Below are 15,773 nucleotides of genomic sequence, written 5' to 3' on the forward strand. Positions count from 1 at the left end.
AATATAGTCTTGTTCACCATCTGTGTAAGTTATCATAAAGAGCCTAGCAAGGGAGGGTATCAATGTGACCAACAGTTACTCTGTAGAACTATTGCATCAGTGAAGTTCCGAGCCTACGTCCTTCTAATCGTACCTACATATGTGGTATTACCTGTGGAAATACAGCTAACTTGACTAAGCCTTAATTGACACCAAAAACACACGTCAAATGGAAGCCACATTTTATCCAATGGTATTGAATTACACCATTACACTGTTAAAACTACAACATTCTAGAGATGGGCTGAAGATCTACACTAAAGATGTTAAATTACTGTAAATGAAATGTCACTTATTTTATTTCAGGGTCAAAAATCCTCTACAGACAAATAAAAAGGGAAGTTGGCCTAGCTTATCCTGTAAACTGACATAGTAATTCCTCGTCTTTAGTCTTTACTTGAGTAAAGTCACAGGTTTGCTGATTGCACAATATTTGTGTTGCATCATTGTCTGGCACTGGCAGAATGGATCCTGCTGGAATTCCCCTGGGTGCAATAACTGGTCCTAATGAGGCAGTTCATCTGAGAGCCATACATGCAGCTTATTCAGGTACGTTACCGAAGGTTCAGATAGTCACTCTGTCATGTGGCAATTGTGTCAACCCTACACAGTTCTAAATGTTCTGAACAATTGCAACACCTAAACATCCCCACTTATAGAGAGTGTGCTGGTCTGTCTTAAAATAAATAAGAAATCTTCTTCAGCCTACTTACAGCATTGAGGTTATTGTAGAATGAATTATTAATAATGAACGTATTGTATATTAATTAATTTACATTCATCATAACAGATTCATGATATACAATATTATATTTAAAATGATAGCCTAAAATTCTAGTCCAAATATATTTAGCAAAACGTGTTGGATTGAATGAAAAAAGAACGTCCAACGTGTATAAAATATTGTTTCATTTTTGACAGTGACGTCGGGCTACTTCTAAATGTTGGGAGTGACATTGTTTTTGACATTGTTTTTTCCATTCCAAATGAAGTTATGTGATTGGTCTATGGGCAGGGATGACGTCAATGAGTGTGGAGGATTTTCTTCGAAAGAATTATACCATCGGCGGGACAGTCTCTCAAGCGTGAGTGCGTAACACAGACGCGTCTTCAGAAAGCATCGCTTTTATAACTAAATACATGGAAACAACTGGATGTTTTACTTAAAATGCATTATTTTAACAAATAGTTGTGTTTGAAAGGATTTTTTTTATTTCTACAAGAGGTTGAAGTTTGAATGATATTCGCTGGAGTTCCATGATGATCTTCAATCTGACGTTCATGAAATGTTCGGTAAGAAAATAAATATTTTATTATATAGTATTGTATGTTGCTGTAACATAGACTATATGTCCTATCAAGGCCACTTTGTTAATGGGATTCCTTGTAGTTTGAACGATACAAAGTAACTTTTACTCCGGCAGAAATAGTACCGATGGCCCAATGCTATGCATATTGAGTACCTAAACTACTTTATTTAACCGTTTACAAACGAAGACTGACGTTTACCTGAAGTTTACAACTTGCTCTCGGGCGAGGGGCTACGCTCGAGCGGCCGCTCGCCGCAGACCCGAGATACAATAGGCTAGGCTACAGCAATCTCAGCCGTCCGTTCTCTACTCCTTATTCAACTATAACTTTCGGTAGTCTCTCAAGTTGTAGCCCACTGCACTTGAACATCATTGCGTGATTAATGCTGCGTATTATCAGTGGTATTTGTTTGTTTACTGGGAAACATTGTAACTATTCATGTACAGTATTGAAAGTTTATACTGTAGGCTACTTAACTGTACATGTGTTGTATAATTTTGACCCCTTCCCCCATGACAACAGTCACCATCTGGTGCGGGACATGATCCCACCCTATTAATTCAGCCCCCAGGCATCAGCACTGACTGTCTGGGACATTGGATCAAACCATTGCCTGGTTGGTTGGTTGGTCTCTACTCAAGCAATTTGAAACACTGGCTAAATGCTTCTCATGATTTCATGATATGATTGTGTGGCATTTTTCTATTGAATGTATAGGCTAGTTATTACCTTGATGTGAATGGGGGTACATATACATGTTAGTTTGTACCTACATTTTAATAACACCTCACTACAGTTTAGCCTACTTGTCCCACCATGTCGATCAATACATGGTGTAGCACCTCCTTACTTGTAGTTGAAGTACAAAGTATGTAGAACTCATGGTATGCAGAGAAATGTGGTCTGCAAAATATTCCAGCTTCAATATTACTGAATACAGTACTGTTGAAAATTAATTTCAACTGTCCTAGATCCCCAGGTCACAGACAGACAGACGCACACACAGACATGCCTATATATTTAATAGAGGCGTAGCTCGTCCTGCCAATGTAAAGTTTATTCCACACAGAAAGGGCCATTCAGTGCTGTGCTGTTGATTTTTTCCAGCCGTGCAGTGCCAAAACCTGACGCTATAAATATGGCATCAGTAAAACCTGAAACACTTAACCTTGGATAAAAGACCCTTTGGGTTTTCCATGAAATATACTGTTGGAGAAATTCATATAAATAAATATGTTGCGATTGTTTTTAAATCAGTGACAAATTGAAATTACAAGCAATTTGTGAGTAATTTTCATGGAAATAGCATTCATTCAGATACATTTATTTCCATATTGGTGGTATTTTCTTTATTGTTGTCAATTGGTTAAATTGATTGATTGGGTAGGGTTAGGCTACATAATTGGCTTTTCCACCACTAAACAGCAAATACTCCAGTGTTAAATCAACACTGACAGTGTTACATTTTAACATTGGTCCAGTGTCTATATGGGTCCACACTTTTCAGTGTTAATTTAAGAAATGTGCATATTTCCAAAGAGTGCCTTTGGAAATACCAACCATTACTGTATTGGTTAGTGACCAGAGTTTGTGAGCGGAGCGGAGCGTGCCCAATTTGACTGCAGCGTGGATCAAGATTCCCAAAGGCTGGAGCTTCTACCTTCTCATCCACTCCAATTTCGCTCCAATAGCGCTCACTTCACGAGCTCACGCCATACCCGCCCCAGCATGCATTTGCAGTCTACTTGTGTGCTGCTATAGCCCCTTGTTTTTGCTACTGTCACGGAGTTTGCTAAATATTTTCATAAAGAAAATGATAAAACGCACAGGTGCTAAATCAAGGTGACTTACAAAGATGAGGACCAAGAGCAAGAGAGGGAGTGTGGTGATGTAGTGTCCACAACTAAAGAATCATTGTGTAATCTGAAAAGACACGTATCCCAATAGCATGCTACATGCACATGCTAAAAGAAAGGAACGAGGTGGGTAGATAACTAAGTGTGTCATTGTAGCAAAGTATTTATAGACTAAAAATCAGATCGCTTAAACATTTAGTTCATTTTCGTTCTATTATCTATACAATAGGCCATAATCGATTTTGGCCCAATAGGCCTGGCATATTCTCATGTTCAAGGGGCTTTCCATTTTTATTGAGTTATTTTGCCTAGAAACCTTTAGGCCTACGTATAGAAAAATAAAAGAACAACTCTGCATCTCTGCCCAGAGTGGCCAAAATGGTGTTTAGCATCCCATCCCCAGTGGCTCTGCAAGTGTGGGGAGGATATTCTCCACTGCTGGCCTGCTCTCCAGGCACCATCGCATGAGCCTGAAGCCACAGACTGGCCAAACTCGTGTTTCTAAACATTACTTTTAAAAATGAATTCAAAGGCACTAAAGTTATTTTTCATTTAATTCTAAGTAAGCCACAACCCACCACTGCGACCTTTATGCTCTCGTTGGCTGGCCCTCGCTTCAAATTCGTCGCCAAACCCACTGGCACCAGGTCATCTATAAGTCTTTGCTTGGTAAAGCCCAGCCTTATCTCAGCTCACTGGTCATCATAGTAGCACCCACCCGTAGCACGCGCTCCAGCAGGTATATTTCACTGGTCACCCCCAAAGCCAATTCCTCGTTTGGCCGCCTTTCCTTCCAGTTCTCTGCTGCCAATGACTGGAACGAATTGCAAAAATCACTGAAGCTGGAGACTCATATCTCATTCTCTAACTTTAAGCATCAGCTATCAGAGCAGCTTACAGATCATTGCACCTGTATATAGCCCATCTGTAAATACCCCATCCAACTACCTCATCCCCATATTGTTATTATTATTTTTTGCTCCTTTGCACCCCAGTATCTCTACTTGCACATTCATCTTCTGCACATCTATCACTCCAGTGTTTATTTGCTAAATTGTAATTATTTTGCCACTACGGCCTATTTATTACCTTACCTCCCTAATCTTACTTCATTTGCACACACTGTATATAGACTTTTCTATTGTGTTATTGACTGTACGTTTGTTTATTCCATGTGTAACTCTGTGTTGTTGTTTGTGTCACTGTTGTTTGCTTTATCTTGGCCAGGTCGCAGTTGTAAATGAGAACTTGTTCTCAACTGGCCTACCTGGTTAAATAAAGGTGAAATAAAAAATGTAATAAAATATGTGCAATTTATAGATTATAATGATTTAATACAACAAAATGTTGTTTAAATGCTGAGGGCTTTATGTCCCTACCAGCCTATTTTGTCGCACTCGCAAATGCTTCACAATGTATTTCTTTGTAGGCTATAGCCTTGAAATAATTGAAATAATAGAGCCTAAATAATTCATTTTCATTCCTTCTTAGGCTCCATGTCTGGCTCCTGACCTATTTAGAGTGTTTATATGCTGTTTAATATGACATATAGCCTATTTGAAATTGTAACGGTTGTCGTCGGGGATAGAGGACCAAAACGCAGCAGGAATGTGGATGCTCATCTTGATATTTATTTAAAATAAAGCAAACACCAAAACGAAGAACGCACGAACAACAAAACAGTCTTGTCAGGCTCACACAGGCAAAACAAGAAACAATCTCCCACAAACACTACACCAAACAATTACCCATATATAGGACTCTCAATCAGAGGCAACGAGAAACACCTGCCTCCAATTGAGAGTCCAGCACCCAAACCTAAACATAGAAAACCTAAACTAGACAGAATGCAGAAATACAACCTAGAACATACTAACCTAGAACATACACCCAAAACCCAGGAACACATAAATCAAACACCCCTCTACAACACACACAAAACCCCCACCATACAAAACAAACATCCCTCTGCCACGTCCTGACCAAAATACTAAACAACTACTCCCTCTGCTGGTCAGGACGTGACAGAAATGATGTCTGCTTCTTACATTCCGATGTTTATTCAAATACTTTTCATTCAAATCCATATGGTTTGGTTAATTGGTAGGTCCAGTTATTCATAAAAATAGATGGGTGTTGGTTAAATTGATGTTAATGAATGGAGCGAATTTGGAGTGGCAGATGTTAGATGCTTGTAAGTGTTAGCTAACGTTAGCCACCTAGCTAGAATTCGTAACATGCTGTAACGTAGACGCAGGGAGTCAGGAAACAAGTGCTGTGTGAGTTTAATGATATGGAATATAGGACGAATACAAAACAAGAGAAGCATCTAATAAGGAAACATAAACAATACTACCTGATGAATGACAGAACAGAGTGGTAGGTAAATGGTAAGTAGTCAAGGTAGTAATGAAGTCCAGGTGTGACTGATGATTGGGTACAAGTGTGCGTACTGATAGTTGCCAGGTGTGCGTAATGAAGGGTTGCCAGGAACGGTGGTTAGTAAATCGGTGATGTCGAACGCCGGAGCAGGTGAGCGGGAGTAGACGACTCCGGCCAGGACGACAGCCCTGAGGGCGAGAAGCGGGCCGGTCGGCGAAGTGGAAATCTCAGATGATGTTGGGATCTAGAATGTCGTCCAACGGAACCCAACACTCACGACGTCGGGAGTGGGGAGCTGTAATCTATACGTCACCTCATTGACCCTCCGGAGGACCTTCAATGGCCCCACAAACCGGGGACTCAGCTTCTTACAGGGCAGGCGGAGTGGGAGGTTCCTGGTGGAGAGTCAGACGCGATCACCAGGATGGAACACGGGAGCCTCACTGCGGTGGTGAGTCTCACGTGGGCATCGTTCCAGATCTCTTCTGCGTACCTGAACCACTCGTCCACCGGAGGAGCTTCGGTCTGGCTCGGGGTCCACGGAGCCAGGGCTGGCTGATAACCCAGAACACACTGGAAGGGAGTCAGCCCGGTGGAGGAGTGACGTAATGAATTCTGGGCGTACTCCGCCCAGGGAAGGAATCGGGCCCACTCCCCCTGCCGGTCCTGGCAGTGACTCCTCAGGAACCTCCCAAGCTCCTGGTTCATCCTCTCCACCTGCCCGTTAGACTGAGGCCGGTACCCGCAAGTGAGGCTGGCCATGACCCCCAGCCTCTCCACAAAGGCTCTCCACACCCGTGACGTGAATTGGGGGCCAAGGTTGGAGACGATGTCCTCCGGAAGGCCATAGTGTTAGTGACCAGAGAGGGGGAGAAAATGGCTGAATTTTACAAATCTGTCCACAACAAACATAATAGTGGTGAAACCATCAAACGGAGGGAGATCCGTGATGAAATCTATGGACAGATGGGACCAAAGCCGCTGAGGCAAGGGAAGGGGGCGGAGTTTCCCTGCTGGAGAGTGCCGGGAGATTTTGTTGGGGCACAGACGGAGCATGGATTAATCTAACGAGCTATGTCCTGTGCCAAGATGGGCCACCAGTACTTAGCAGAAATGGATTGACTAGTGCAGGGTGTCCAGCAACGAGGGATGTGTGCGCCCAGGTCAACAGCCGATCCCTCACCTCCGTGGGGACGTAGATGCGCTCAGGAGGACAGGTAGCAGGCACGGGTTCCCTCTCCAGAGCCTGGTGGATGTCCGCATCTACGTTCCAAAACATGGGGCCGACAATATGGGGGGACGGACTGATAGAATGGAGGGCACTTATAGGACTCAACCGACATGGAACCACAAGGTAAGGGAAAGCAGGTCTTCTGACATCTGGGTGCCCAGGCGGTGATTTCCATCCTCGACCAGGAGATGGTGGGGTCATGACGTTGGAGGCCGAGGATTACTTTGTTTACAGGGGTAGTGATGGTGAGGAAGGCTTTTTTGGTGCATGGGTCCCACGGTGAGGGTGAGTGGTGCTGTGATGTGCGTGATGGTGCCAGATCCCAATTGTTGTTTACCAGGGCTCGGATCGGAAAAGGAAAGGAGAGCGGGTATGTGGTGATGTTCAGGGAGGAGACGAGGGACTGGTCGATAAAATCCCTGCGGCGCCGGAGTCCATTAGAGCTGTGGAGACAGCACCTGTGGAACAGCCGGCCAGTGAAATAGAAATCAGGAAGGGTTTGGCGTGAAACGATGATGAAGGAATAATCACGTCTACCCTGGGAGATGGATGATCACGAGGCTGTCCCTCTGCCCTAGTGACTTCGGGTTGGGACGCACCGGACACGGCTGTAGCTGGTGTCCCTCCTGCCCGCAATAGGGACACAGCCTCAGCCATCTCCGACGCTGTTGCTCTGCCACGGAGAGGTGTGTGTGACCCCTATATCCATGGGTTCAGGCTATGCCCCAGGACGGCCAAAGGAGGGCGAGGAGTGCGCCAACGCTTTCGAAGAAAGTTGTCCAGACGAATGGCATTTGCGATGAGCGCGTCCAGGGAAAGGTTGTCGTCCCGGCTTGCCAACTCCATCTGGACCTCCTCGCACAGTGCTCTTCGGAATAGGGTGCAGAGCGCCGGTTCATTGCAGCCACTGGAGGCTGCCAGAAGGTGAGAGCATACTCCGCAGCGGTCTGGGCACTCTGCCAGAGTTGGCGTAGTTGCTCACCACCCTCTCTGAGCCATGAACCCTTCGTAGGAACCCAGCTCCTCCTCTCTCCCAAACGGCTGTAACTCACTCCAACGCCCACCTGGTCAGCAGGGAAATAACCATGGCAACCTTGGACCTCTCGGTGGTGGGGGCTCCCGTCTGATTAGCTAAATAGAGGTAACACTGGAGTCGGAAGCCATGACATTTGTCTGGGAGGGACAGTTGGGCATCGCTGACCTGGGCGGACTGCTGGGTAGGCTGGGGGACTGGCTCACTTGGACGACTCGTGGTAGAAGGCCCTCCGCTACTTGAAAGTGAATCATCTCGGGTGGAGTCGAGGTGGGGGACGCGGAGGACCTTATCTATAGTCTCACCCAGTTGCGCCAGCTGATCGTGGTGTTGACGGAGTAGGTTCGCCGGCCGTCTTGTACCTATCTTTCTCTTCTGCTGCTTCCATATTTTGTGAGGTAATATTCTGTAACGTAGACGCAGGGAGTCAGAAAACAAGTGCAGTGTGAGTTTAATGATAACGAACATGGAACGAATACAAAACAAGAGAATTGTCTAACAAGGAAACATAAACGATACTACCTGATAACTGACAGAACAGAGTGCTAGATAATTGGTAAGTAATCAAGGTAGTAATGAAGTCCAGGTCTGACTGATGATTGGGCGTTGGTGTGCATAATGATGGGTTGCCAGGACCAGTGGTTAGTAAAATGGAATAAATAGCTTGTTAAAATGGTAAAAATAAAATAGCTTCTTAGCAAAGAGCGATTTCTCAAGCAAGAATTTAGCTGGGACTGTCTGGGAGTGGTCTGTGTGGGAAGGGTAAAACTGAAAACTATCTGTTATTGGCAGAGAGGTTTTGAATATTCTTTCTTATTGGTCTATTAACTAATTTACTGCATGGAGATGTCACCATGGAAAGGCCAAAGCTCCATCCCACCAAAACAGGCTGAAATTTCAGTCTTTTCAAACAGCTTTAAAAGGGCATTATCATACTTTTTTACAATTTCACAGCATTATTCCAACCTATTAGTGTGGAAATATTTATATATAACACAGGAAAATTACGTTGTTGACTGCACTGGGCCTTCAACACTTACAGATGTAATTTAATATCTGAATCAACACTAGAAATGTTACACTGGGCCTCCCGAGTCGTGCAGCGGTCTAAGGAACTGCATCGCGTCACTACAGACCTGGGTTCGATCCCAGGCCATGACCGGGAGTCTTATAGGGTGGCACACAATTGGCCCAGCGTCGTCCAGGTTAGGGGAGGGTTTGGCCGGGGAGGGCTTTACTTGGCTCATCGCGCTCTAGCGACTCCTTGTGGTGGGCCGCGCGCTTGCAGACTAACTTCGGTCGTCAGTTGAACAGTGTTTTCTTTGACACATTGGTGCAGCTGGCTTCCGGGTTAAGTGGGCGGGTGTTAAGAAGTGCGGTTTGGCGGATCATGTTTTGGAGGACGCATGAGTCGACCTTCGCCTCTCCCAAGCCCGTTGGGGAGTTGCAGCAATGAGACAAGATCGCAATTGGATATCACGAAAAAGGGGGTAAAAAATAAAATGAATAAAAAGAAAGAAAGAAATGTTACACTGAAAATCAACACTAGATAACACTGGACAATTTGCTGTGTACAATCTAGCACCAGAGGTTGTTTTGGACAGAGTAACCTAATCATCACATCCAAGTTTGAAGTCATGCATTTTTCCGCTACTTAGACCAAATTGCTTCTCTCTCTGGGGTGGCGATGTCATTGTTTATCTCTTCTGTAAACGACAGAAACTTCTGAAGTCTTCTCGCCAGTCAATGCTTGTTGCTAGGGGACCGCGAGCAGACTTTCAACCCCCCTGATCGAGCGGACGTTCAACCCCCCCCCAATGGTCCTCCCTCGACTCCATTCCAAACGACTGCAGTGTACTTGCTTGTCTCTTCAGTAAACTTCCTGTGTAGAAAATACACAGATTTACAGATTATTAGGGGCATCAATCTAGTCATGCCCAGCCCGCACTCATTTACACTAAATGTTATCTGTGGTTTAGTTTACTTTACTACTGGGTGTGGGTTCACACAGGAAATCACTCTCTATCTCTATGGGCAACGAAGGAAAAGACAACCATCAGGGAGGCCTATTTATAGGCCTGCTGCTTCTACAGTAGAAGTACAAGTTCAACAGTGTGGCTAAGGATAGGATCCACTATTGGTCACCAAAGCTACTTCATGCTATGTATGGTTCACAATTAAAAGTCACAGCAAACATATAGGTCTAGTCTAAAACTATAGAACTTTAGAATATGTCTCTTATATGATACTGTCTTTTATAATACTGTCTCAAAGATACAAACCATGGAACAGTGAAAGGAAAGAGTACCAGGCTGGCACCTCTTACATTCCACTGCAAGCACTGGCGTTGATAGAGTAGAGAAGTCACATGCAGACTACAGCCTACAGTATGATGCAACCCCAGTGCAAGCCTTTTAATCAGAGGGCAGGTTGTCAGTGTGGTGGTTACACTCACTCACAGGTCTGACTGATCGCTTCTCATTTAGAGTTCATATCAAACCTCAGATCATAAAAGGAAGGATGTGGTGGGAAGGTGTGATCGTGTTAACATTTTTCACTCTATCATTTCTATCACCAAGGACCAGAACAAACAGAGTGGCGGTTTTTAATATGTATGTCATCGAATAGACATTCAATGTACATCTTTGAATCACACCTGTTACTGTAATCTCCTCAGTGAAAAGGGTTGATAAGGACTAGTGAAGGTGACGTGTTCCTCTATTAACTACTCATTGGTTCCAGACATGCAGTCAAATATCTGAACCACTTACAGCGCATGACCAAAACTTGTTTACCTGTTTAAAATGTAATATGACGTCATGTGTTCATCTGGAAATACACCTGTTGCCAACACCTTATGTATAACTCAGTTTTCTGTTTACTGTAGCCACTGTAGACAGACAGACAGAGTGCAAGAGTGTCACCTGACATAGCTGGCATTTATGACACCCACTTAACCTGAGGAACATGCCAAGACATCTTTGATATAGTTGAAGTTGCTCTAACATTCTCAAATTGGTGCCTTCACTATTATTAACTGTTATTGATGTTAGATTGATGTGTAGCTCTGTCACATTAGTGTTCATTATGATTGTTTGGATAAATCGATTGACTTTATCCGAGACCTAGACCTATCTGTTTGATGCAGTTGTTATCCAGCAATTCTGTCAGGATTACCTGTTACTCATGGAACACAGATAGTGAACCATGTACTTTATTTCATGGTACATCAGTTACTAGGTATTTACTAAGAAATTACTTAGTAAAATGGTAACTAGATAATAATAACATTAACTACATGGTTGTTTCTTTGAGATTCATTAACCTCCTATAGCTCAGTGATTTACTGTGATAAGAATGCATTTCACTGACTACTAGTTCAACTAAAGTGCATTCAAGAAAACTCAGACAGTTTGATGTCTGAATTATCACCAGTCTGAACACAGACATCTGGATCACTACCTAGGATGGCATGTCCTATCATTGACAGTTGCCACACTTCTGTTTGAAATTTGAGTTCGAACTGCCTCAGAGGTGTCTCACAACCCTGCCAAGTCCTCTATGTATTTGTCCCTCTCAGATCTTATACCAAATAACACAAAAATGTTCAGAGGATGTTAAACGCGCCCCAACCTTTGTCCATAGGGTGGGATAGTGTTTACAAAGACATAAATCACACGTTGAGATGGTCACTTAGGCCCTGTAGACCTATTGGACCAGACACACAGTCTGAATTTTTATGGATAAGACTATAAACTATCCAGTGGCTTCAAAGAGCTTTTTATTTGGAGACACCCTGTTATGGCACTAATGTGATTGTCTTTGGAACAAGGTAATGGACTCTCTGAAGAGATTTGTGAGTGAGTCACTCTTCTCTTTCTCTCCGTCTTCCCTTCTCTCTATCTCGCTCCACACTCCAATAGCCTACCAATAGCTGTGTCATTCCTTTCTAACTTGGTCAAATTCAATACATGGGTTGAAATGAACTTAACTCTGCTCTAAAAATAACAAAATGTTACACTCAAGCTAATAGGTGGCATTAAGTTGGCTATCTACAGTGTTACCGTGAAGCTAGTTTCACAGAAGGTAAAACTAGGGCTGGGCGATACGGCCTAAAAATTATATCTTTATTTTTTTGTTCACAATATATACAACAGCAGTCAAACGTTTGGACACACCTACTCATTCGAGGGTTTTTCTTAATTTTTTACTATTTTCTACATTGGAGAATTATTGTGAAGACATCAACTATTAAATACAAGGAATCATGTAGTAACCAAACAAGTGTTAAAAAAAATCTAACTATATTTTGTATTTTAGATTCTTCAAAGTAGCCAACCTTGCCTTGATGTTGAAATCAAGTGGCCTACCTTATTTCTCAGAATGAGAAGGAGTTGCCAATTCCTTTTTATAATTGTGTTTTATGCTTATTGCACATTTATAAAACACAGACTAGACAGCTAGTATAACAGTATTTGGCTAAAATGCTGCTAGTGGTAAATGGTACCCCAATGCCGTGCAAACTGAGCATTCATTTTCCAGAATCAATGTTCATTGATACTCTCATTTTAGTAATGTATGCTCTGCACTAAATTTGAGTAGTTGAGACGTAAAAGGGTCTCGTTAGAAAAGTTAACCTCTTACAGTAAAATCATTTCTCAATGTGTTTCGGTGTCCATAGGACTGATTTCTGTTGGACCAAACCTCAAATGCAAATAGCGAGTTGAAACCGCTTGTCAGAGAGGAAGATGGGATCTTTCAACTTTGTTGGGCGTAAGAGGCAGGGGAGGGGCTTGGTGTGTGTGTGTGTAAACCATAGAGGAAGAGGTGAAGGAAGAGGTTTCACTCTCGCTAAAATCTGTCCAAAATAAGTCCATGCGTTTCTATGGGCTTATTTTTTCCCGCCTTTGGTACGACTCCCATTGTTAGGCCAGAGATGGGCATCTTGTCATTATACAGTTGAAGTCGGAAGTTTACATACACCTTAGCCAAATATATTTAACCTCTATGGGCTAGGTGGGACGCTAGCGTCCCCCCCGTGGTGCACTCCATCAACAGCAGGTGCATTTCAAGAGCGGCAAATTTGAATCCAAATAAATGTCAAAATTCAAATTTTTCAAACATACAACTATTTTACACCCTTTGAAAGATAAACATCTCCTTAATCTAACCACGTTTTACGATTTCAAAAAGGTTTTACGGCGAAAGCATAAATTTAGAGTATGTTAGGACAGTACATTTACAAGAGTTGTGTGTAATGTTTTGTCAATTCAAAGACAGGGTCACCAAAACCATAAAACCAGCTAAAATGATGCACTAACCTTTTACAATCTCCATCAGATGACACTCCTAGGACATTATGTTAGACAATGCATGCATTTTTAGTTCTATCAAGTTCATATTTATATCCAAAAACAGCGTTTTACTATGGCATTGATGTTGAGGAAATCGTTTCCCTCCAATAACCGGCAGTCAAGTCAACACCACAAATTAAATAATTAAAATTAGAAAACATTGGTAAAATATTATATTGTCATTTAAAGAATTATAGATTTACATCTCTTGAAGGCAATCAACTTGCCAGATTTAAAAATAACCTTACTGGGAAATCACACTTTGCAATAATCTGAGCACTGCGCCCAGAAAAATACGCGTTGCGATACAGACTAGACGTCATGTTGGGGAGATCTAAAATCGAAAATACTATGTAAATAATCCATTACCTTTGATTCTCTTCATCAGATGTCACTTCCAGGTATCACAGGTCCATAACGAATGTAGTTTTGTTCAAAAAAGCTCATCATTTATGTCCAAAAATCTCCGTCTTGTTAGCACATGATCTAAGCCAGCCGGACTTCTCGTCATGAACGAGGGGAAAAAATATATTTACGTTCGTTCAAACATGTCAAATGTTGTATAGCATAAATCATTAGGGCCTTTTTTAACCAGAACATGAATAATATTCAAGGTGGACGAATGCATACTCTTTTATAACGTATTGGAACGAGGGTACCCAACATGAACTCGCGCGCCTGCTGTCTAATGGGCCATCATCGTTCCATGGCTCTTGTTCGGTCAGATCTCCCTCCAGAAGACTCAAAACACTTTGTAAAGGCTGGTGACATCTAGTGGAAGCAATAGGAAGTGCCAAAATATTCCTCAGCCCCTGTGTTTTTCAATGGGATAGGTTTAAAGGTAATACAACACATCAGGTATCCACTTCCTGTCAGAAAATGTCTCAGGGTTTTGCCTGCCAAATGAGTTCTGTTATACTCACAGACACCATTCAAACAGTTTTAGAAACTTTAGAGTGTTTTCTATCCATATATAATAAGTATATGCATATTCTAGTTACTGGGTAGGATTAGTAACCAGATTAAATCGGGTAAATTTTTTTTATCCAGCCGTGCAAATACTGCCCCCTAGCCCTAACAGGTAAACTCCGTTTTTCACAATTCCTGACATTTAATCCTAGTAAAAAGTCCCTGTCTTAGGTCAGTTAGGATCACCACTTTATTTTAAGAATGTGAAATGTCAGAATAATAGTAGAGAGTGATATATTTCAGCTTTTATTTCTTTCATCACATTCCCAGTGGGTCAGAAGTTAACATACACTCAAATAGTATTTGGTAGCATTCCCTTTAAATTGTTTAACTTGGGTCAAATGTTTTGGGTAGCTTTCCACAAGCTCCCCACAATAATTTGGGTGAATTTTGGCCCACTCCTTCTGACAGAGCTGGTGTAACTGAGTCAGGTTTGTAGGCCTCCTTGCTCGCACACGCTTTTTCAGTTCTGCCCACAAATTTTCTATGTGATTGAGGTCAGAGCTTTGTGATGGCCACTCCAATACCTTGACTTTGTTGTCCTTAAGACATTTTGCCACAACTTTGAAAGTATGCTTGGGGTCATTGTCCATTTGGAAGACCCATTTGCGACCAAGCATTAACTTCCAAACTGATGTCTTGATATGTTGCTTCAATATATCCACATCATTTCCTTCCTCATGACGCCATCTATTTTGTGAAGTGCACCAGTCCCTCCTGCAGCAAAGCACCCCCACAAAATGATGCTGCCACCCCCGTGCTTCACGGTTGGGATGGTGTTCTTCGGCTTGCAAGCCTCCCCCTTTTACCTCCAAACATAACGATGGTCATTATGGCCAAACAGTTCTATTTTTGTTTCATTAGACCAGAGGACATTTCTCCAAAAGGTATGATCTTTGTCCCCATGTGCAGTTGCAAACAGTAGTCTGGCTTTTTTATGTCAGTTTTGGAGCAGTGGCTTCTTCCTTGCTGAGCGGCCTTTCAGGTTGTCGATATAGGACTAGTTTCACTGTGGCTATAGATACTTTTGTACCTGTTTCCTCCAGCGTCTTCACAAGGTTCTTTGCTGTTGTTCTGGGATTGATTTGCACTTTTCGCATCAAAGTACGTTCATCTCTAGGAGACAGAACGCCTCTCTTTCCTGAGCGTTATGACTGCTGCGTGGTCCCATGGTGTTTACACCTGCGTACTATTGTTTGTACAGATGAACATGGTACCTTCAGGCATTTGGAAATTGCTCCCAAGGATGAACCAGACTTGTGGAGTTCCACAATTTTTTTTCTGAGGTCTTGGCTGAATACTTTTGATTTTCCCATGATGTCAAGCAGAGAGGCACAGAGTTTGAAGGTAGGCCTTGAAATACATCTACGGGTACACCTCCAATTGACTCAAATGATGTCAATTAGCCAATCAGAAGCTTCTAAAGCCATGACATAATTTTCTGGAATTTTCCAAGCTGTTTAAAGGCACAGTCAACTTAGTGTATGTAAACTTCTGACCTTGAATTGTGATACCGTGAATTATAAGTGAAATAATCTGTCTGTAAACAATTGTTGGAAAAATTACTTGTGTCATGCACAAAGTAGATGTCCTAACCG

At 42.6% G+C, this 15,773-nt stretch overlaps 1 protein-coding gene across 1 annotated transcript in view; it reads left to right on the top strand.

Annotated features, from left to right (window-relative positions):
• Window positions 1–1,094: 1,094 nt before the first annotated feature.
• The window catches only part of LOC106567553 (tumor necrosis factor receptor superfamily member 10A), a 39,255-nt gene continuing 24,576 nt past the window's right edge, over window positions 1,095–15,773 (top strand). The window contains exon 1 of the mRNA XM_014137011.2: window positions 1,095–1,332. Coding sequence (XP_013992486.1) covers window positions 1,297–1,332 — 36 coding nt within the window. The 5' untranslated portion in view covers window positions 1,095–1,296. The remainder of the gene's footprint in view (window positions 1,333–15,773) is intronic.

The sequence above is a fragment of the Salmo salar genome, chromosome ssa01 (genome assembly GCF_905237065.1).
Source record: "Salmo salar chromosome ssa01, Ssal_v3.1, whole genome shotgun sequence".
Classification (NCBI taxonomy): Eukaryota; Metazoa; Chordata; class Actinopteri; order Salmoniformes; family Salmonidae; genus Salmo; species Salmo salar.